Below are 24,579 nucleotides of genomic sequence, written 5' to 3'. Positions count from 1 at the left end.
AAAAATATTTTCTATTAATCTTTTCACATTTTCCTCAATTGAATCCTGGGTGTTTTTATTTACTTTTATAAATTCAATCGATCATTTCCAAGTAATCTCCACTCCAAAAGTATTCTGAACGTCAGCAGATAGTTGAAAAAAAATTAATAGAAAGCATCGTTTTATTATTCCTTTATGACTACGATTATTCTCAGCAATCAAACTAATATTTCATATCGTAAAAATCCGTTTCTAAAACTTGCAATGTATCTAATGCTAATTTTTCAGTATATTTCTTTAAAAAATTTATTCAAACTCCAAGTGGGGGAAAATTTATTGCTTTTTTGTCATTTTTTTGTGTCAGTGTGATGTCCACATAAAAATTTTAATCATGCATCACATGACTGATTGAAAAAATTAATTATTGAACTTTGATGGAACTCATAATACTGATGAAACTAATCGTATCGGGACATTCATTCTTATACTCGAACGTGATTTATCATAAATAAAAGTGTATAAATGCCTAAAAAATTTCCCAAATTAATTTGGAAAATTTAAATTAAATTTCCTGATGAGCTACCCAAGCCTCGAGACTTCATTTCAGCGTCCAAAACGCATCGTATTTTTCTGTTCATTGGCATACTGGAGCGAGCACAGCTCGAGATTCCAGTTCTGGAATCGGAGCCTCGACATTCCTAAGCCCCGTTCCCAGGTCCCTTCCACTCCATGCTTCTCTCTGGGCCAAATTAGGGTCAGCTGTGAAATATTTCCCATAGGCCCATTAATTTAGCTTATTGCAATGGACCAAGTCGATAAGAGAACCGGCGTCGCTCCCTCAGATCTGGCCGCTGATGGCAACTCCCTCAGATCTGGCCGCTACTGGTGGCTCCCTCAGATCTGGCCGCTACAGGTGGCTCCCTCAGCTCTGACCGCTGATGGCGGCTCACTCAGATCTGACTGCTGCTGATGGCGGCTCCCTCAGATCTGGCCACTGCTGGCGGCTCCCTCAGATCTGGTCGCTACTGGAGGCTCCCTCAGATCTGGTCGCTGCTGGAGGCTCCCTCAGATTAGATCTGGTCGCTGGAGGCTCCCTCAGATCTGGTCGCTGCTGGAGGCTCCCTCAGATCTGGTCGCTGCTGGAGGCTCCCTCAGATCTGGCCGCTGCTGGAGGCTCCCTCAGATCTGGTCGCTGCTGGAGGCTCCCTCAGATCTGGCCGCTGGTGGCAACTCCCTCAGATCTGGCCGCTGCTGGAGGCTCCCTCAGATCTGGCCGCTGCTGGTGGCTCCCTCAGATCTGGCCGCTGCTGGAGGCTCCCTCAGATCTGGCCGCTGCTGGAGGCTCCCTCAGATCTGGCCGCTGGTGGCTGCTCCCTCAGATCTGGCCGCTGATGGCAACTCCCTCAGATCTGGCCGCTGCTGGTGGCTCCCTCAGATCTGACCACTGCTGGTGGCTCCCTCAGATCTGACCGCTGCTGGATGGCTCCCTCAGATCTGACCGCTGCTGGATGGCTCCCTCAGATCTGACCGCTGCTGGTGGCTCCCTCAGATCTGACCGCTGATTGCAACTCCCTCAGATCTGACCGCTGCTGGAGGCTCCCTCAGATCTGGCCGCTGCTCCCTCTGATTTGGCCTGATTTCTTATGGACGCTCCGAACGCTCGGGAAGGCCGACTTTTATGTGGGAACATGTTCACTTTATAGCCGCGATATTATCGGTCCACTTTTTCCTTATATTTCCTAACGCTTGGTACGAGGGCGGGACTTGATTCTGGAAATTCTAGGTTCCTATTTAAATGTCTTGTAGTAATATAGGATTATTAAGTATTTTTTATCATATATTATTGAAGGTAGTTAATGAAAGTCATAACAGATGAATAAATTAGTAGCTCCTGTTATTTGATTACACAATTAACAAGATTTTCTTGCCTGAGCGTTGATCACAAGTTGCAGCGCACAACACTATTGAAATTAGACAGTTTCTACTCGGTATATGATATTCAACTAAAAATTTCCAGGCATTATCTTTACTAAATCCCTTTCCCGATTACGTAAATAATATTTCCTGCGGCATCGGCTGACAGACTTTCCGCTTCCCTGGAGAATCCTGTCATCCTCCGCGCCCTCTCCCTCCCCCCTAATCCACCTGTCCTGGCACCTCCTGGCACCCGTGTCCTCTGTTCTGGCACCTCCTGGCACCCGTGCCCTCCGATCTGGCACCTCCTGGCACCCGTGTACTCCGTTATGGCACCTCCTGGCACCCGTGTCCTCCGATCTGGCACCTCCTGGCACCCGTCCTGGCACCCGTCCTAGCATCCGTCCTGGCACCTCGTAGCACCCGTCCTGGCACCTCGTAGCACCCGTCCTGGCACCTCGTAGCACCCGTCCTGGCACCTCGTAGCACCCGTCCTCCGTCCTGGCACCTCGTAGCACCCGTCCTGGCACCTCGTAGCACCCGTCCTGGCACCTCGTAGCACCCGTCCTGGCACCTCGTAGCACCCGTCCTGGTCTTTCCTGGAACTCTTAATCCCTGTTTTCCAGAGCGTCGCGGTGTCGTCGAGAGTCTCGCGAAACTTCAGGGCCATTTATTGTGAACAAAAGAAGGCTTCTGCCGGAACACGAAGGTTAGCGCCATCGAGATGGCACTTTTGACCGCCAATCCCTCGCTTGAAGCAAGAAAATGTGCATTTTGTGTTAAAAATCACTGGGATTTGGGCTTTTCTTTATGATAGAATAAATCTTGTTCATCCTAAAACAGCGACTTCGTTCTTAAGATTTAAGTTTCACTTACGTATTCAGAATCGCATTGCAATCTTGCAAATCTAAATCAGCAAATTCGTATTTTCGGACATCCTAAGAATTCTCGACAGTGCGCAACGGATCCAGGACAAGACTTTGAAACTTGAGAGGAGCGCAGGATTAAATCGTCAGGTACAGGTTCTATGGAATAGAAGATTTCCTGAAATTCTGTACACTTCCACCGAGGAAATCCCCTAGAGAAAGGGTAGCATCAGGCCTGGCTTGAATGCCAGGGATTTAAAGCATCCGCATTCCCGACCCAAAGAATTCATGGACACAACAAAGACCGGATTTTGTGCTGAGGAAAGAATTTGAGTCGAATGCACGTTTCCGCATATACATGAATTAGGTTAAACATCATTCTGTTATCCGTTCATCGGCGTCACCAGAACATGTACATTGAAATGCTACTTCAAAAAAACTCCATTATTATAGGTCAATAATATTGTTCATATTTACTATGGGTGACATTCGAGGAAGATTGCGAGTTGAGTGTTCAAAGTTTTGATATAATAGCGTTAATTAATTGACCTAATGTCTGAACAAATACAATTATACCAACTTTATACGTATGCTCGAACAGTTAGATTCTAACTTTCTATTAATGGTCCAAGACTTAAGAGGTCAGGTCGGTGTAATATAAGACCCCGGCATCAACCTCTAATAATTCAATACTCTTTAATATTGCAATTATCAGCATATTATTGGCAAGACATGTTGCCAGGATATTCTTAGAAAGACATATTGTCAGGATATTCTTAGCAAGACATGTTGGCAGGATATTCTTAGCAAGACATGTTGTCAGGATATTCTTAGCAAGACATGTTGTCAGGATATTGTTAGCAAAGTTTACCCAGCAAGATATTCTAGTCAAACTACCGCACACGATGGCATGATTCTAATTTTTTCAGTAGCTGCAAAGCATCAACGTTTGCTGCCTGCAGTTAGCAACGGCCCAACAATAGCAATGGTGACTCATTAATGCTGAATAGAATTCTTCTCTGGATGTGCGATAAATTCCGGAACTTTTATTGTTGCCGAGTTTTGTGATGATGCCGTTGCTATTAAAGCCGTCGATGTAGTCGTTATGTTCAAGTGCCGCGGCGCTTTTGTGTTTACACCGCGCTTCTCATTACAATTTATGGGCTGTTAACTTCTGAAAAATGAGTAGCGGATTCCAAAGAAGCGACGAGTTATGAATGATGTAACGACGAGCGCTCTTGGGGTGCGATGCTTCTAATGAGATCTTGATGTCCCGCAGACCCTAAATTGTTGTGGCTCCCACAGACCCGATTTTGATGGTGTGTTCCACAGTCCCAGGAAGTTGAAGTGGGTCCCAAAGTCCCAGGAAGATAATGTTGGTCCCAAAGTCCCAGGAAGTTAACGTGCGTCCCATAGACCCAGGAGTTTATTGCGGGCCCCACAGTCGCACTCTTGATGGCGCGTCCCATAGTCCCCGAAAATTGTTTTGGGTCTAACAGACCCAGGAGTATATTAATATTGTAGGTCCCATAGACGCATTCTTCGTAACACTAATATTATTTTTTTTATTTGTCAATGCATTTATATGTAAAAGGCTTAATAATTATTGATGTGAATATCTCGAGATACTAAATTTTGTTGCCCCTGCCAAATCACTATCACTGTTATCGCCAAGTCACTATCGCCGTAATCGCCAAGTCACTATCACCGTAATGGCCAAGTCACTATCGCCGTAATCGCCAAGTCACTATCACCGTTGTTGCCAAGTCACTATCGCCGTTATCGCTAGGGGTAAAAAACACGCATTGCTATTTAGACAAAGTCCAACTCATTTCTTTGATTGCGCGCACATTCCAGCCACATGGTCATAACGAGTCTACCTTGATAAAAATTAGAGCCCTTGTTTCGTCGGCCGTGCAAATAACAGCTGGGATTATGAACAAGCTTTGCAGCCTGGACAGCCGAGTCGTAAATCTGGAACACTTCTATATTATGCCCCTACAGTGCCGGGCTTACGCCTCCTATGGTGAGTTATTGCGCGCTGAACCAAGCCTCTGAACCAAGCCTCTGAACCAAGCCTCTGAACCAAGCCTCTGAACCAAGCCTCTGAACTAAACCTCTGAACTAAACCTCTGAACCGAACCTCTGAACCGAACCTCTGAACTAAACCTCTGAACTAAACCTCTGAACTAAACCTCTGAACCAAGCCTCAGAACCGAACCTCTGAACTAAACCTCTGAACCAAACCTCTGAACCAAACCTCTGAACGGAACCTTTTTCTCCACGCTGCAAGGCCCGCATGTTGCTCTGTCCTTGTCAATATCCTGAATTATTTCCGAGAAAATATCGGCCTGCAAACCGACGGCTTCGCCGACGATTCTACTCCAATCATTACTACCAATCTATTCTACTCCAATCAACCCATTACTATCTATAAGAAAGTAAACACGTTAATCATTTTATCCATCGTTATATTTAAGCCGAGATCACTCTTGTAATCATAAAAAATAGGCTCGACTTGAAGTTTTGATTTTGACGAGTGTGTATGCCCTCTTGTGTTGATGGCAGACTTTGCTGTTCATTGCAACTCAGAATGCCGTAACTACGCAGCATATGAAAGCTGATTCTAGTACGACCAACAAGCCCTTGATTACTTATATACACGCTTTAGTTAATCAGCCGCCTCCAGGATACTTGCTTGTCTACTTCTGCTGCAGGGCCACAGAATTTCAACGCCAAAATTAGGCTCCAACTTGCTGAAGGAAGAACATATATTCCAGTATTAGATAAATTATAAATACAGGGCTGAACAGCGACGACTTCGTCTATAATTGCGGAGAGATGCAGGAATTCCAAACGCAGAAACCAGAATTTTTTGAAAATTTTTATCATGTTTTACCCTTGGCGTCCTAGCGCCCCTAAGGATCCTTAGCACTGCCATCGACTTGCCCTTAGCTGCCAAGCGGTCCTAAGTCGCCCACAGCAGCGCAATCGACTTGAGTCGCCCTTAACTTAGGTTTGCTACAAATGAGAAATTCTTCGCTCACCTCAACGGCAATTCCTCGATTCGGCAGCGCGCCAAGCGCTTCCTTTATGCGCCACGATGAACGCCTTACGATCGAGGAAAGGCGCACTCCTCAATTCGGTAGAGGCCGCGTCGTGCGAATAAACTCCAATGACAGATGAGCAGAGGCATCTGGAATTTTTCGTTTGATTATTTTTCGACCTACGGTGTCAGCCAAATTTAAATTGTGGTTGAAGATTAATAGTCATTCTCGAAATTAAAAGTAAGCCAGAGTAGTGAAATGGTTGAAATTCACAATGTCTATAAATAAAACATTCCTGTTCACTGACGGCGATACATGCTTGAACAATTTTCTTCCCTAGTAAGGAGTGCAGTCTCCAACAATTTTCATAAACCATCGTTTCCACGGGACGATCTTTCATGTCCCCCGTTTCAGCCATGCATGTTATGCCTGAACTCTGGAAAAACGTAATTCAATTCAGAACAGACGACGCCGCTCTAGGCATGAACAACATGAGATGTTTTTTATGTTGGACCGTAAGAGCTGTGGCTCTCTTTGGGAAAAGTTTTGATGCTGCTTGACTTGCTTGTGAGGCTGCTGACATGTTTCTCCTGCAGGCTGAGCTCCAGCAAAGAGGATTCCGCTATGCGCGCGTCAAATCACATCCGACTTACTTGGTGGCACCAAAGCCTGCTTTATTTGCATGCTTTCCTCGGCAGCACAAGCCATCGATTCGGCATTGTACTCGTAAATCTGTATTCATCGATTTGCATCAGTAATGTTAAATATTTTTTTCATACTCTCAAAATTCTGTGGTTAAATGAAAGAAAAAATCAAGTATTCCAAACAAATTCGTAATCACAATTTTGCGTTATTGATTATTCGGGTTATTCCATTTCAATGATATGCTTTATTTTACATATTATTTTTTTACTTTTTCTAACTTTTGAGATCAGGAAGGAATTTTCCGCGTCACATCGAGAGGTGAGGAGCTTTAAGGCCATGATTTTCAGCGACTCTTTCTGGAAAGAAATGATGTGCTTCAGCCAGCAAATGGTCAGCTTTTGCGGCAACCTTCGTATTTTACGTCACTGAATCCTAAACCGCTTCAATTTCCATTTGTTCCCCATTTTTTTACTTTAGTTTTCATCTGGAGAAGCATAAAATTTTTCGGGGACACCTGTTATTTTTATAATGTGCTAAATTAATTTCTGCTGGAAAATGTTTCCGCACCAAAGAGCTCTGTCAAAACAAGCGTGTTTTCGTATTTTAGCTAAGCTTATTTTTTAATAGAGTTGGAAGGAAGTTCAACTTTGTTGACACTAAAGAAGAAACCTCGAATGCAAGAGAAATCTGGACTCGGTATTAATGGCGCATCCAACATACATTCACAATATGTATGCATTAATAATTATATGTAATATATGCGGTAATAATATGTATACATATACAATGGCATTATTTTCGTGCTAAGATCATAAAATCCTGATTTCGAATCTCTCACTCTTCTTGCTGAAATGTGTACAACAATTATAGTTCCATCTTTAAAGTTTCATTATAAATAATATATACTTATTTTCTATTTAATTTGCGATCGTGTTTGTTCCCACATTTGAACTATGCTATAAGAATTGATCGCCGATTTTTAAATTTCAATCACTTGTTTGCTTAAATGTTGAATTTTTTGGTATATTATCTTTGCTTTTAACTTCCTAGTTGAATTTCTACTGAATACTTTGCAAGGAGTCGTAATAAAGTAACCAAATTTAATAAACACCTGTTGAGTAGAGTGATATTGCGCAGGCTAAAAGAATGTAAGTGTAACATTTTCACAAGAAACATTCTCATCATACACAACCGGCAAGGGCCGTCCGAGACAGAGTCCGCGATCGGGTGGAAACTCCAGCGCCGTGTCTTCCAGTCACAAAAGACCGCGGCTCTTCAGCGTATTTCTTTTGCGCTCTTCGGCGTCAAGATTCGCAGCATTTTTGGAGCTCGACTTCGACTGCCACCGGAACGACGTTGTCGTTGCGGAGCGGCAAGGCATTGCTTTGAAATTATTTGAGAATACAATGGATGTTTCTAGGAATTGCAGCATGGGTATTTTTTCGTGTTAAATATATGCGGTGTATTACTTTAATTAAAAACTGTTTTATGATTTTTATTGTTCTGATATTTCCTCGTGGACTTTTGAGGAATAATTCGTACATTTTGGTATCGGCTTCATACATCAACCACCAAATTATCTGGGCCGGCGCAACAAATGCTGGGCCAGCGTAATCCAGCAATCGTGGAAAGCTTCTCTGAAGTGCCGGAAGCCTCGCACCGATCGCTACTCCGACCATGGAAGCCGCCCTTCTCATTTATTGAGGTTCCATCCTAGTATTGCTCTTAAATGCCCTCGTAGAATTTCCTATTTCCGGGGCCAGAGATCGTTTACAAGCTAATTCATGGGCGATATGGCTCGAGAATTCCTACCGAAAGAAGTCCTCGAAAGTTGAGGAAGATGAAACTCGAGACGCGCAAGTGGCACTCCTGTCCTTGACAAGTCGAGACACGCTCTGCGCGTTTCTTTCACCAGCACACCGAGCCTTCGTAACGAATCCTTATTAAAGCAGGCTATCAAATTAATTAGAGCCCCAGCAGAAATTCAGGCAATTCTGTTGACCAACCAACTAAACATATGGAGCTCGCAGCCAGCGAACTGCCACCAAGACCTTGCGCCTCTAGACGAGAAGTGTCGAGTTACTTGAGCCGCTGCGCACTGAATTCTCGGTGTAGTATCAGCCTGCCTCCCTTATATTTGGACCTTCATTCTCTGCGTCGAGAATAATTGTCGGGGCAGATGCTTGGTGGTGGAGCCGCCCGCTGTGTTCTCTATTTACTGTGAACCACTGAACTATTTGCACGGAATTGCACTGGCTCATAATTCTTTGGAATTTAATGGAGGCCTCGAGACTGGCTCGGAACACCGTATGAATTGTGCTTTGTTCTTCTCTTGCAATGCGTTTGTGCCACACTCGCTATGGATTTAAATAATGAGAACGCAGCAGGACTTCACTAACTCAGGGGCTCAAATTGTTGAAAGAAATCTTATTTTCCCGCAAATTCAGTTCTGTAAATCACTCCGAAGGTGCTTTAATGATTCTCCGACCGAGAGGCTGTAATAAGAGAAGAGGGATTCGGGTTTCACTGGCACGGAGACTCAATTCCATGCGGGCTTGGTCATATTTTTTGTGATATAAAACACTAATAAAGGGAAGAAGGGGGAGGGAGTAATGGATATCAATGGGGGTAATGAGGATTCGAGGCGTAATGCAATACAGAAGGAGTAATTAATGTTCATCAATGTTATATCTTGAATGACCGTTCTTTCACAAAATTGTCTATGAAATTTAAAATATTGCTTCATTCACCTTGATGCGCGGAAAACTTCTTTATATGGCCGACGTTATCACAGTATTAACATATCACGCTTGCCCCAAGCCGCATCATCCAGAGACGACGAGTCAACTCCTGCCGATTGTTCGTTAAATGAAAAATAAATTAATTCAGTAGATTGTTTATGATGCCACTGACATTCGGAGGCAACAACAATGCATTGGGTTTCAATATCTGCAAGAGTATTTTCTGGCGTACTTTTTTCCATGCATTTTCTTTCATGGAAATCATGTAGCGATTCTAACATTCTACGGATAAACATCTGAATAAGGTTGGCGGTGTGTGCCGGCAGCTGTGTGTACAGTGTACATTATTTTTGAGAACATCATCCTATACACTTGCGATTACACTTTAACTAAAGTTAAAACTAATGTCATCATGCACATAATTTCGAATATCTTCTTTATAAAACGCCCTTATGAAGAATTATATGGTCTCTTTAAGCCAACATTCAGTGTTTCGGGATTTCTGAAGTCAATGAATCATGGATATTTTTTCATAAAAACTGGGAATTTATTTCAAATTGTATTAATCGTAACTTTTCCTCTTTTCTTTGCATAGTTCATTTAATTTAGTCAGTAATACCAAATGTGCACCAAAATCCCGGCTTATTTATGTTCTTCTCCAACGGGAAATTTCTTTTCATCCAACGAGAATTTCATCGCCGTTTATTTCGCTGCCACTCCGCAATGGCCCTCAATTTAGTAGACGTTATCAGACGACGCCTCGCCATCCGCCATTTGCTACGATGTTCATAAATTGCCTTTGTCTTTGGCGTAAAGCTTTGGTCTCCCGTCTTCCCATTTTCAGGATAGCAAATAAGAGCTTCCAAAATGCACGATTTTCTTCCTGAAGATTCGTTTTTTCTTTGGACTTCGTCTTCTGCAGCTGAAGGCAATTAACGAATCTAAAATGAATTCAGGATTAATGTCCCCTTGTTTCTATTCGCGTGCCATAGAAATTGATAGAATGTAAATTAGCAGTGACGATGGTATTTAATGATGTACACGTTTCAAAAACATCACCTCCAACGAAATTTTTTTTGAAACTATTGATGAAAGAAAAACATCTGCTCAAATTCACTTTTTCTTCAACATCGATTTTCTTTAATCTCATAAGCATAATTAGAGTCCGATATCAAAGCCTCGTCGGCTGGCTTGTGGGATCAGAGGAAACCCCCTCCTGAAAAAAAAAACATTAATTTTTTATTAGTTTGCTCAAAAATTAATTCCAAGGAAATTATATTTTTCCTTATAGCTTGTAAACGGTATCTCAATATCAAAATATACCAATTAAAACTTTAAACGATACTTCGTTTGTTGTAATGGCGGTCATCAGAAGAAAGTTTCCTATCGTGTGAAGCCTAGCCGCTTACATTTCACTGTAATAATCTTATAATCATTCAGAATATCAACGTCTGCGCTGAGTCGTGTAGCAGAAAACAGTGAACGCAATTTCCTTAGGGATTTCTTGGTGCGCAAAGTAATCGTTGAGCAACACGGGAGAAATAGGCATCGTGTTTATTTTTGGTTCTCTTCAAAGCGAGAGTTGAAAGGGTACCACAAACTTGGCTTTTGATCTATTGAAGAGTTGTACGGGGCAGATTATGTAAAGAAAATATTGCTACGTGATATGAAATCTGACATGCATATACGCCTTTGAATTTCGCATTCACAAAGCGGACTGAAAGCCGTTTTTTATACATAACATGTAGAGAAACTTTTAAAATTTCTTTCCATTCGTGTTAAAAAAATTGTCCACAAATTTTTGTCGGTTTTTATGGCCTTCTTCGTTGAAATTCCTTGAATTTTAGGTGAAGTTAAGAATATTTTTGCCCTACCAGGATCTTTATCTATTGAAATAAAACTCTACACCAATATTTCATTATCATTTAGCATTAGAAAATTCGAGAATCTCAAAAAAAAACAACCATCGGAACTTAATTACAAGAATTGTAAGGCTAAAGCAAGAAATGAACAATGAGATAATTGCCCCACATCACTGAGTTTCATATAAGCATGCAGTTCACGATTTGTTGAAGATCTATTATATAGGAACTTGATTGACAATTAATACATCGCCCAATCTCTGAAAACTTCAGGGGCCATCGAAAAAAAAGTTGGACAGCTAGAGCGTCTTGAGCGCTACGGTCTTCACTGCAAAACTCTTTCAACTTTTGAACCAATCCCTCCTCTCTAACTGAGGCTGGCAAGGAAAACGGCCACTTGAAGAAATAGCTTCCTATTCTGCAGTAAGTTTGATCTGAGGTTCTCAAGTTCTACTAAGTTACTCTGCACCAAAGGAAATTTTTTTTGTACTGAAGTAAAGTAGTCTATCTGGAGTTGAACGCAGAAACGCTGCGCGATTGAAACGTTACGAAGTGAAATTGGGCGGTCGCTAAAAGATTCATCCGGGACTCCTGAAAGCTTCCTTCCAAGGGATTCTCTTTCTGGCTAATTGAACGATACTTGCCAACAATCTTGGCTGGTCTCTGCGGCTCTCTGACTCGACTGGTCTCTGTGCCTCTGAGCTTTTAATCCCACTGAGCCCTGGCCGAGCATCTCTAGACGTCCGTCTCTATAATGACTAGACGTGCTGCTAGAGCCTAACGTATTTTCTAGACGAAATTTGCGTGTCTTTGAGGTTGGCTTGAGCTTGCTGCTTGTGACGAGCGGTGAAAGAACTTGATATTCATATTACATGGAGTAGTTCTTGTGACCGGCAGGACTCCTTGAATTAATAGGAACTTCCAAGGTAGGCTTGTGAAATAAAAATTGTATAGTTTACTTAAATTAACAGCGTGTTCTGAAAATTACTTTTATACCGACATACCATAACACTGTAGGGAAACACGGGTTAGAATGAAACTAATGAATGTTAAAGTTATCACTGGAGTGGGATTTATTACATATTTTACACAGCCCTTGCTTATAACACATAATTTATACCACATTACACACATATAACACATTAAACTTATCTACTGGCCTGCGATGCGTCCTCGGCCACAGCAAGTAATTCCAGCTCCAGATTTTTTCCGTCTTAATATCCGTTCATTTTGGTGCGTCGCGTATCCACAATACCGTCGTCGTATATAGAACATTTTGGTGCGTCGCGTATCCACAATACCGTCGTCGTATATAGAACATTTTGGTGCGTCGCGTATCCACAATACCGTCGTCGTATATAGAAAATTTTGGTGCGTCGCATATCCACAATACCGTCGTCGTATATAGAACATTTTGGTGCGTCGCGTATCCACAATACCGAGTCTTGGACCCGTCAACGATGTGCCGCATCGTCGATTCTTCGCCCGCATCCATGAATGGTAATTCAACTTTACCCGCCGGCCTGAGATTCCATCACGTGCCTTTTTATGCCACAGAGTCTGCATTTTTGTGTTCCTTTGTGGCCTTAAATTCAATTTTAGGCCCACATTTTTGGTGTTTTATTTTGTTTGTTTTTTGGGGGGAACAGATTTAGACAAGTCGGATTTCAATATGGCGGTTAGGGGGAGTCGAGAATATGGATAATATCACTTGTTAACGGGTAGGTATGCGTGTAAGCTGTCCTGCCAACAGTCACTGAATTTGTAACAAATAATTGAGTGTCGAAATGAAGGCAGTAAACTAGATCATTTGCAGTGAACTTATTGTTTAGATCGACATGATGGTTCTTTATCCATGGAAATTTCATAATATTCTAGTATTCTGTATTTTTCATGAGCAGTTCCACATGCTGCAACCATATTACGTCCTCTACCGCATCAATTTTGACACAGAATATTGTATTGCATTAAAATCACGTTTGTTCCGGATGGTAACGCTTCTCCAACGATGACTTTTCATTCCATCTTACACCGTTCTCTACTATACATCCTTTTCAGCAAAAACAGTGTTTCAGCAAGCCCTATAACTTCATAGCCAGTAGTCCAAGTTTGTATCGTCTTTGTTACGTCAACTTCTCGAGGCCTTTGACCCTAGGCTTACAATTACATTCGCATCCTCGACCAATCCACGGAAAATCACTCGTCGAAACTTGTCGAGTACGCGAGCATATTCTACCTAATTAAAAAGGAATTTAAAAGCAAAGAAAACGCCAAGAAAATTCACCATATCGATATTGAAAACGTTTCGGAGTCCAGCTCCATCATCAGTTCGACTAAACTAAAAATGAATAAAATCACTTTAAAAGTCAAAATTCAAAGACAGACATAAAACCTAAACAAGACCTAACATTATATCGATAGTTTAGTCGAACTGATGATGGAGCTGGACTCCGAAACGTTTTCAATATCGATATGGTGAATTTTCTTGGCGTTTTCTTTGCTTTTAAATTCCTTGTGAACTTGCGATATAAGCAGACTAATGATATAACTACCTAATTAGCAACAGCCAAGAAGCATCCACTCCAGGTTTAAGTTTATACTCGGGTATTTTCGATGTTGTTTAAATATTTCGGTAATTTTGGTGCACCGAAGTTACTGGGCAAATACTTATAAACTCTCATGCGTGAACGACAACTGAAGTTGTCGTTCAAAAAATATTTTTAATTGTGATTGATCTTTGCCTAACCTTTGTGGATGCTCCGCATTGGGCTGAATATTGCCACCTTGGAATGAAATCGATAAGTTTGAGTTCACATTCATTTTTTTATCCAAAACATTACGCATGTGCAAGATATTTAATGTATTCCAACGAACTTAAAATAAAGGAACGCGTCGAGCGTATGACCATGGCCAGCAGTCAAGTGATGGCCTAACTTTCGGGCGTCCAGCAGCGTTCGCAGACGTCGCTTGCAAACCAGCACGCATCGACGCTCTGAATTTTCCATGTATTTTGAATAAGGTGAAGAAAAAGAAGATGGCGGTAACACCTGACCAAAGTTTTAAGGAGGCTGGCAGGCCACGAAATGTATTGTTCGCAACGCTACTTTCTTGCGCACCAAAACTTTGTGCGCAAAGAAGAGTCGACGGTCGAGTTTGTCCTCCTTAAAGTTTCAAATTTACGAGCCGCTCAAGTTTTCTGAAAATTGAGCATAAAATTCACTCAACTCGCCGTTGAAAGAAGATGCATCGGTAGTTTGTCCGTCGTCTACAGATTTTTTAACGTAATGTTATTGCTCATCTTTTTAGTGCATTTTCTCATTTATAAAAAAATGAACTATTGTGCTCGCCATGTCCGTCTGTCCGTCCGTCTGTTCGTCTGTCTGTCCGTCTGTCTGTCCGTCCGTGACTTCACGTTTTCGTCGACGAGAAAATGCGCTCTCTGTCACTCACTGCAGTGAGTACTGCGTTATATTTTTTTAGTTTACTGGAGTCGAGAACTTTTTATTCTGATTTATTATTCCTGTGAGGAATATATATATAGGTAGAATATATGAAGACAGGTTAACCTGACGCGGTTAACTTCAATCTAAACATCCCTTCAATAATATTTTCGATTCTTGTAAATTTGTGTTCGATTCAATAATATTTTCGATATTTGCATGTGTAAAAAAAATTAGCATAAACAGCGCCTGCTGACGCAAGAAATAAATCGAAGTAATTTCGTGCCGATATTCAGTTTATTCATTATTTGTTTTAACAAAGCACATTTCAGAAAAATTAATAAAAGTTTCAGTTATCGTGCAAGTGATGAGTTTGTTTGTGTTTTGACAGGCATACGTCGTCAGGCGTCCACAGGTCGCCCAGTGCTCCTTGCAATATGTGAGTAGTTTTTCCTTTAATACATTTTTAATACAGTACAATTTATTTCAAAATCATTCAAATCAAAATTTATAATTTAAATTTATTAGTATTAATAAACGATAATTAGGCGTGCTCTAATGTCTTAGGCCCACTTCAAAAGCTGTTTATTCTGTTTGGCTTTCACAATAACGGTAATATTGAGCGTTAATTCAATCATTTTAATTTAAATGTAATGCAAATAAAATTGATCCCAAAGCGGCATCGTTGCTTCTACGTTTCTGGACGTAATCCTACTAATTAACTTGATTATGTTAACGAGTAGGTCTATATTTTCTATGGAGAATTTCATTCAATAGACTTTTATAATTGTATTGAGAATTTCATTGGATGGACTTTAAATTTTAAATATAAATTGGAACTGAAATGATTAATTAACTTCTTGTAAATTTGTGAGAGCGATGAAAGGGATTAATTTTTGATTTGATATAAGTGGATGACCGCATAACATTATAGTAAAGTATTTTGTGGAGAATAACAATAACAAGCCTTTAGTGTCGTGCCAAGCAACTCTATGCCATATCTGCTAATATTTCAACGCGATATCCCGTCACTTGTTTATTAACATAGGGATTCTCTCTCAGCCATGAAATTCCGAGCTGATTATTAATTATCATTTGAATTTAAGTTAACCTCTTGCACTAATATGCACTCTACATGAACCATTTAAGTGGTTGCCGCTCCAGACACTGCGTCATTCACACTTCTATCCATGAACTGATTTTAGACGAGCGTTTTTGCCCTTAGAAAACAAAGTCGTTGTTTTTGGTACTTTTCTTATCGTAACTTTATTACGTGCTTACGAGACTTTAGTTGAAGCTTTACAAGTTCGTGAAGTTCTCGGTGCATCCAATCACTTTATGTGAACTTCAGTGTTGTGGCAAGTTATACGAAAAAGTTTTGCCTTTAAAACTTTTTCGTTTTAAGTATTCATGGATTTCCACAGAATCAATCTATATAAAAAAAAATATTAAGTATATATCTTGCTTGAATTTTCGTTACGACTTAGTGAACTCTTCAAATAAATCCTATTTCCAAGCTTGTTGCTCAAGTATTCTTGAAGCGAGCAAACTGTCAATCAAAATGAATTTCAAAAGGCCCCTCCTGTGCATTGAAAGCCGTTGAAAATTCCTCGCTGCTGAGATAAAATGTGTCGCTAAATCAACGAAGGTTCCTTGCTGTAGCATTCAACAGAAATTGCGTTAAATATTCATTTGCTGTGAAAGCAAAAATAGCGGATAAAGACAAACGAACATAAAAACGACAAAGACTAATAATTTGGTTATACCAACTGGCATTGCATTGCAGCAGCTGTGGCAATGAATACTTGGTCATGTAGGCCTAGCGCAGGTGCGCAGGTCGCTTCATCAGTACGAACTGAATGCAGGTTGATCGAGCGCAGGTCGCTTCATCAGCACGAACTGAGTGCAGGTTGATCGAGCGTAGGTCGCTTCAGCAGTACGAACTGAGTGCAGGTTGATCGAGTGCAGGTCGCTTCAGCAGTACGAACTGAGTGCAGGTTGATCGAGCGCAGGTCGCTTCATCAGTACGAACTGAGTGCAGGTTGATCGAGCGCAGGTCGCTTCATTAGTACGAACTGAGTGCAGGTTGATCGAGCGCAGGTCGCTTCATCAGTACGAACTGAGTGCAGGTTGATCGAGCGCAGGTCGCTTCAGCGGGACACGCGACGCCATCAGCCACGACGATGTCAAGCCCTAACGATGTTTCCTTGCCACCGCCATTGATTTTAAGCGGCCTTCATTCCCCTTAAATCTAATGCCTCGTGTTAACAAAGTTTTTTAATAACCTAAGCGCCCGCCTCTCTGCTCCTCCAGCGCCATAAGTTTTCTCGTTGATCCTCAGCTGTCCGCCTCATTGATGCGCCGCCGTCTCTTCAGCTCTCGCACTAATACCGACCAAAGTTTAAATCCGATAACATTGCTCTATAGTACTTTTACAGAGAAATTTATGATTAAGACTATTTTAAGTAATGTAATGTTATAATATATAATATACATATGAAAGTAGTTAGTATAACATCGTGTAACGTTAATTTGGGACTACGTGATTGCAACTGTTTTTATTACAGACGAGTCAACCTTTTACAACGTTGTGGTTCTCAACATTCACAATTGTGCATCCAGTAACTAAAATATGTTCTCATTGTCTGAAATAAATTACACATATAGCCTCCATCCTCACAGTCCAGTCAAAAATATTAAAGTCTAAAGTCCTCAAAATTTTCTCCGTTTCGAGATTTATTTTTGCCTGGGTATTCAGGCTTCATAACCCAAATGACCGGCGATAAAACCACGTACATGATTCACATTGAGATCTGTCACATACCGATTTTTGTGAACTTCTTTTTATTGTTTTATTTCCATCGTACTTGATTTTAGTAATGCCTCTTCCATCGTTTATATCCGTCATATTTTCCGACTTAGTTTTGACGCATCCTGTGACGCTCTTTGTACATCGTTTTTTCCCGTCTCGCCATGATATTTGTGACGCTTTTCCATCGTTCATTTCTGTCACATTCTTACTTCTGTGACGCTTTTTGCATCTTTTATTCTGATGCATGCTAACTTTTGTTATGCTGACTACATTTTCCTGCCGCGTGCTGATGCCTGTACCGTTTTTTTCGATCGTTAATTTCTCTTTGTCAGCAAAGCGCATAATGGTCCGCGGTCTCGATGAGCTGCATAATTGAATGGACGATCCAAAATGAGTCGCAAGTCGCGAATGCTTAGTGCCGAGGGAACAATAAAATGGCTTCCTGTCCTCATTATGCGAGACTTGAAAAGTTTTTTACTTCATCTGTTGAATGAGAATAATTGATTAATTAGAATAGTTATTGTTAAATTACAATAATTCACCATTTTATCGCACATTTTCCCCCTTCGTACCGATATAACGAGCACATCCTCTCATCACTGCACCCCGAGGCTGGCGCGCAGATATGGAAGCTTAAATAAGCTTTAGGAATTAATCTCATTAATAGCCAGTCTAATATTGAGATTAAGACATAATTATTTATTGGGTATTAATCCGATACGTAATTAATTATTTAGTAGCTCATCGCGAATTAATGCCATCAGGAGTCCGAATAAATTCGATAAGGTAACTTTGAATTTATTCCTTGAAACTATCGTGATTCTCTATATTATTAGTTCATTTATTATACTGCTAGCTACAGAAATTGTTTGTCCATATCTGAAAGAAAATGACTGCAATAATGTCGCATGTCCTTGCGATCAACTGACTGCGTAGGATATCATAGGCACGAATAAATTAATTCATATACCACAAAACCTACTTCAGCCGATCAACTTAATTCGAAAGAAATTCATACGCTCGATCATAAATTGATATTTAAGCAGCAATTTATTGAAGCAATCGTAAGCTGATTGTAATTATGCAATTACTCTTTTCGATTGTTGATTGTTACCGCGTAATTTATACCAACAATCGTAAGTTGATTGTTACCATGTAATTTATACCAACAATCGTAAGTTGATTGTTACCATGTAATTTATACCAACAATCGTAAGTTGATTAATTTACCATGCAGTTTACTTCACAGAGAGTAAGTTTATTGAGACCATGCAATTTAGTTTATTGATCTAAGTTCATTCTCCGTAAAAACGACGAAACGAATAAGACGGAGGAAGCGAGCTGGCTTTGCTCTTTCTGCAGCGTCGTACACGTGGTTTTGATGTTAACTTTGATACGTTGATTGTTTGATGTTCTAATTGCCTCGGGCGCTTTTACATCAAGAGCCTAGAATTAATCCTCAGCCGGGTATTCATCAAAAGACTTGCCTTCTTCAATAGCCTAGTCTTGATCAAGAGCCTGACTTTCATCAAGAGCCTATCCTTCATAAAGATCTTAACCTTTATAAAGAACCTAGCCTTCATCAAGAACCTAGATTTCATCAAGAGCCCAGCTTTCATCAAGAACTTAGCCTTCATCAAGAACCTAGCCTTCATCAAGAACCTAGCCTTCATCAAGAACCTAGCCTTTCCTTCATCAAGAACCTATCCTTCATCAGGAACCCATCCTTTATCAAGAACCTAACCTTCATCAAGAACCTAGCCTTCATGAAGAACCTATCCTTCATCAAGAGCCTGACATTCATAACCTAGCCTTTATAAAGATGAATCCATCAAATGAATCACATTAAGTATAAAAGAGATGCTTCACCTGTGGCTGGTAGTTTCAACACGTAACGTCCATACCTCACACGTTATTGGTGTGTTAGCTTTCAACCAACTGCTATCTTTTACATCAGTATTATTGTGCAGGGATAGAAGGCTGCGAGGATATAAAGCTGCGAGGATATGCTTCGTAACGTTTGGGCCCAGATCCTCGCTGGTTCGCAAGCAAGAGTCACGAAAGCACAGAAGTGATCTAATTCCCTACTATGTATGGTCATTTCTTCTTCGTACATTTTAATGGAGGGTGCTCGGCAACCCTGAATTTATGTAGAATTTCAGTGCTGATTCAACGCAGTCTGCGCTTCCAAGCGTGGCTTTACATGCGCTTTCAAATAAGGGTAAATATCAACGGCTTTGAAATTTTCATCAGAAATTTATCAGTCTTTAAAATCATAAAAGAAACCTCACGTGCTGCTGTTCGGAGGAGTTAAATCTTGTCGACAAATCCTTAATAATTCACATGGCTGCAAAGCCCGACGCATATTTCTTTGTCAAATACGATCGAATTTTTGGTAAATTTTGCAAGCGTTCGTGAGAATTTGCCTTCGAGAAATATTGCCGTCGTTGCTCGAAATAACTCACTTGCCGTGACAGCTTTTTCGCCAGCCTCTGACTTAGAACTTCCGTGCTGAAGCGAAAATAAAACGGAGTCAAGCTTCGCCTTTCGCTTACAAAAAAGTAGAACATTTTTTAATTTTTCGAAAATTCAGCATGTTTTGCTCTTGATATGTATAAATATTTCTTATGGTGTGTATAAATTAGAAAGATTGTTTGATGAGCATCTCTGGTCTCATTACTTCATTCATTAATCACGTAATGGATGAATGATTGGATGTACAGCGTGATAATGTCTACCATATTAATAAGAACCTCATTAATGGATTGAAATAACTTGATTGTGCGCAGATGGTATAATAATTTGAACAAAAAATTGCAATAAACTGACATTTTATTGTAAAAAATTTTCAATTATCTACATCGAAGATACGAAGTATAATTTAAATTTCCTTTATTGTCGTATTCTGAATTAAATCATACGAGAATTTACGCTAGTTATCTCCTTGCGGTGTTATTTTCAAACGCTTGTTTAGAGTCGCTCTTCCTCCCATAGCCGGCCGGGAGATCGCGCGCCCAATTTACCGAGGACTGCGCTAACCGCTGTGTCAGCGTATCCTTGATACGGTCGCCTGCCTTGCCTGCCTTGCCTGCCTTGCCTGCCTTGCCTGCCTTGCCTGCCTTGCCTGCCTTGCTTGCCTTGCTTGCCTTGCCTGCCTTGCCTGCCTTGCCTGCCTTGCCTGCCTTGACTGGCTTCTGCAATCGTGTGACTAGTAAGGGCAATAGCTATATCCTCCGCTTGTACTTTCACACTCAAGTTGGTGAAGGAACTTTGAATAAGTAATGAATGCAATTACCAAAGGTTAAAATGAATGCAATGAATGCCCTACAATTGCCAAAGGTTAGGATATATGTAGAGTTAACGCATTCAATGCATCAAGATTCACGACTCGCATTCCAGACTGTGTGTCTGATTATGATGAATTAATTGAATCGGGGTAGCGGCGACCTGCGTTATACTAATATATATTTCATCCCTCAACTCATTATACATGTGATGCGTACCTCATCAATGGAAACCCGCAGTGTATTTTTCGCATTGAAAACCATCAGGGTATTTTTCTTTAAGGAAATCAGCAAAGGGTTTCTCTGGAAGCCAGTAGGAAATTTCTTTCACTGACGACTAGCAGGGAATTTCTTTCATTGGAAACAAGCGAGGGATTTCTTTCACTGAAAACCAACAGCAGATTTCGTTTACTATAAAAACAAGCAGGGAATTTCTTCCACTAGAAACCAGCAAGAGATTTCTTCCACTGGAAACCAGCAGGGGATTTCTTCCACTGGAAACCAGCAGTGAGTATCTTCCACTGGAAACCAGCAGGTAGTTTCTTCCACTGGAAACCAGCAGGGAGTTTCTCTTACTGGAAACCTGCAGGGGATTTCTTCCACTGGAAACCAGCAGGGGATTTCTTCCGCTGGAAACCAGCAGGGGATTTCTTCCACTGAAAACCAGCAGGGGATTTCTTCCGCTGGAAACCAGCAAGGGATTTCTTCCACTGGAAACCAGCAGGGGATTTCTTCCACTGGAAACCAGCAGTGAGTATCTTCCACTGGAAACCAGCAGGGAGTTTCTTCCACTGGAAACCAGCAGGGATTTTCTCTTACTGGAAACCTGCAGGGGATTTATTCCACTGGAAACCAGCAGGGGATTTCTTCCACTGGAAACCAGCAGGGGATTTCTTCCACTGGAAACCAGCAGGGGATTTCTTCCACTGGAAACCAGCAGTGAGTATCTTCCACTGGAAACCAGCAATGAGTATCTTCCACTAGAAACCAGCAGGGAATTTCTTCCACTGGAAACCAGCAGGGGATTTCTTCCACTGGTAACCAGCAGGGGATTTCTTCCACTGGAAACCAGCAGGGGATTTTTCTCACAAGAGATCAGCCGAAAAGCTTCTGCTCGGCTGTATCAATGAGCTTGTCAGATCCTTTCTTATATCCTGTACCCGACGTCTCGAAATGTCCGCTTGGCAAAAACGATTCTCAGGAATTGATTACTTAAGTTGTTAGCAACGCTTCACTAGGAGAAACGAGTGGGTAATGTTGTCCAATTATCGACACTTTTTTCACCCACAGCACGAGCAGAGCGCGAAATTTAGCGCTGTTACTTCCTCGCGGAAGAACTAAATGCATGGGACAGGAAAACCTACATGAGAGAAGAAGATCATCGATATTCGGACAAAGTCTCAGCAATTTCTCTCGGTGTACTTTTCTCATTCATCCTGGAGTAGCGGACGCGTGTTCTGTCAACGCAAAAAAAATTATCCAATTAACGTGCATCTGTTTCTTGTCCGCTAGCACACTATGAATAATGTGGAATTTTCTCCAAATAGCGATGCAGATTTTGCACTTCTGTGAGTCATCCTGACCCAATACGGTCCGGTAAATACGGCGTATCACTGCTACGTCTGTTCTGCGGACGCAATGCTGGTAATTGACAATGACACTATTCGGACAAAATGACCCATTCTATTTCGAGATTGCAGCGCCGGTTATTGGCGAGGTGGTCCATTAGCTCACATATGAGAATGAGTGAGGCACTTTTTGCCCTTGTATGGGTCATCCTGACACAGTTTTGCCCGACATAAAAGCACATCAGTGTAACGTCAGTGTACTGCTCATACCTTGGATAAAAGAGTGTGTTACTATTTGGACAGTTTGATCCAGTCGGTTTTCCGACTGTGAATTAGAAATTTTTATGGATATTTGCCTAAATGAATGGTTTAGGGATGGAAACCTCACACCTCATTAATGAATTACTAGAAATTATATTTATTAAATGTTTGAGTGTATAAGCAACATCGCTATAACGATGTAACGAGAACCTGAACATTATAACGAAACATTAATATTGTGACGAGAACTTTAACATTGTGACGATAAATACAATATTGTGATATAAACAAGAGGGGAGATAAAGATAAAGATTAAAGATAAAGATTAAGATAAGAGCATTGCTATAGATTAATTACTCCTGCAATATGTTGCACTATGCATTAACAGCCTTCCTCACTCGTTGGAAATCTTTTGTATTGCTTCACCGTTAACGTGAGAACAAAATATGACCGATAGCTCCTAAGTGTTATCTACGAAGGGAATTTGTACGCATTTAAATTTTTTCGTGTTTTTTCTTTCCATGTGTGCACTGTATGTGCGTAGTGTGATTGTGGTTTCTGTATCATGTGTATGTTTCACATAATGTGTTACATTATTGTTACATAATGTTACACACATGTATGTGTGTAACCCCCTCCTGTATGTGTGTTCCCATTTGCTGATTTATGAAGATAATTGAACTTTTCACATGTCAAAGTTGGATTCGTAACATCATAATAGGATTGGCATCACAGTTTATTCAATTCCAGTCTCTAGCGACGCCTGTGACGTAAAGAAGTTAAACTTTGCACGCGTCTTGAATTTATTCCGCTTGCGAAGATCTAAACGAGTTTTGCTGAGTAGCTTCTTCTCGGTTAAATGACTACAAAAGTAGCTTAGCTACTCTTTGAAGCTGGAATTATTCATTATAATCCTACTTGAACCGTAGTACCGATAGTTACCTTACACTACCGGTTCGAATTTTGTTTGGGTAGTTACCTTCCACGAGGACTGAGCGTCGACCGCAGCCGGGAGGCCGGTGGGAGACGAAGGTGGCGCATCAGCGCGGCTTCGAAATGCAGCGTCCGAACTTTAACAAAGAAACAATCGTAAATACCTTTCCTATTTATAGTGTGTGTCGCTACTTCATATTTTGAAAATCATTTCAAGAACCTTAGTGCATTATTTTGGAAAATATTATTATCACTCCCTAATAATCCTGTTCTATAGTTAAATATCTACATTTAAAATTTAATTTAAGCTATATTCATTTTACCTTTAAAAAATTATGTTCCATGCAATCTGTGAACCAAGACCAATTAACGCGTTTCAGTGCGCAACAACTTTTCTAAGTTGAGCTAATCTAAAGTTTCTAAAGTTTTTGCTAATTGAAGTGGGTTACTGGGTAATGTATACGGCGCATTTGTTGCTTAAGTTTTCTCTTAAAGTTAGACTTGAAGAAATATCAAAAACTTGTATAATTTGTTTGAACTTTGCCTCTCCCTCTGGCCTGATTTCTTTTGTTTCCGGAACTCGCAGAAAATGTTTTTAAAAAAAATTTTGGTATAATTTCGAAATGCTGTCGTTTCCTAACCTCTTTATTCAATTAGTAAGGATAAAAATCGTTTTGGCTGCAAACAACCAGTGATTTTACTACTTTTACTCAATATTTACAATGAGACATTCGAACGTAAGGTTTATTTACACACCGATTATGCGATGTTTTGAGTAACCATTCCACAGGTTTAACATACTTCTCTCAAATACACAAAATATTCGAAAATGCTGATTTTTTTAAAACATCAAGTATCCTACTCCAAGAATGACCATTCCACAGGTCTGTCCCACTCACCCTGAATAACTTATGAAGCACTGGAGGAATTCATGCCATGCCCAGCGCATAAGTCTAAACGAGCCTTATGGATTAACATCAAGTATCCGTGATGTTAATCCCACACCATAACATAGTGATGTCGGCTCTGAAGTGTAGGCCTGATGTGGCCTGTCGCCGATTCTTTTCCATTTCGTGCCTTGTTCATAGATCTAAACTCGTGTCATTTGACCGGATCTTTTCATGACTGGCGATAGTTTGAAGAAGCTACTAGACTTCCACCGGGTTCGATAAGGAGCTAGGCATTTCAAATCTGAACATATATTTTTCCATAGCTTTATCTAGTCTG

The 24,579-nt window shown here is 40.8% G+C and overlaps 1 protein-coding gene across 2 annotated transcripts in view; it reads left to right on the top strand.

Moving 5' to 3' along the window:
- Positions 1 to 24,579, top strand: part of LOC108666341 (mucin-17) — a 78,522-nt gene that overhangs the window by 29,384 nt on the left and 24,559 nt on the right. Inside the window, exon 2 of one of the 2 annotated variants that reach the window (XM_018153188.1) lies at positions 14,886 to 14,933. The exons of the other annotated variant lie outside the window; for it this stretch is intronic. Coding sequence (XP_018008677.1) covers positions 14,886 to 14,933 — 48 coding nt within the window. The remainder of the gene's footprint in view (positions 1 to 14,885; positions 14,934 to 24,579) is intronic. 2 annotated transcript variants of the gene reach the window in all.

This window comes from Hyalella azteca, unplaced genomic scaffold (assembly GCF_000764305.2).
Source record: "Hyalella azteca isolate HAZT.00-mixed unplaced genomic scaffold, Hazt_2.0.2 contig5432, whole genome shotgun sequence".
Classification (NCBI taxonomy): domain Eukaryota; kingdom Metazoa; phylum Arthropoda; class Malacostraca; order Amphipoda; family Hyalellidae; genus Hyalella; species Hyalella azteca.
The sequence above is the reverse complement of the archived record's forward strand: the minus strand, read 5'-3'. Positions and strand labels throughout refer to the sequence as shown.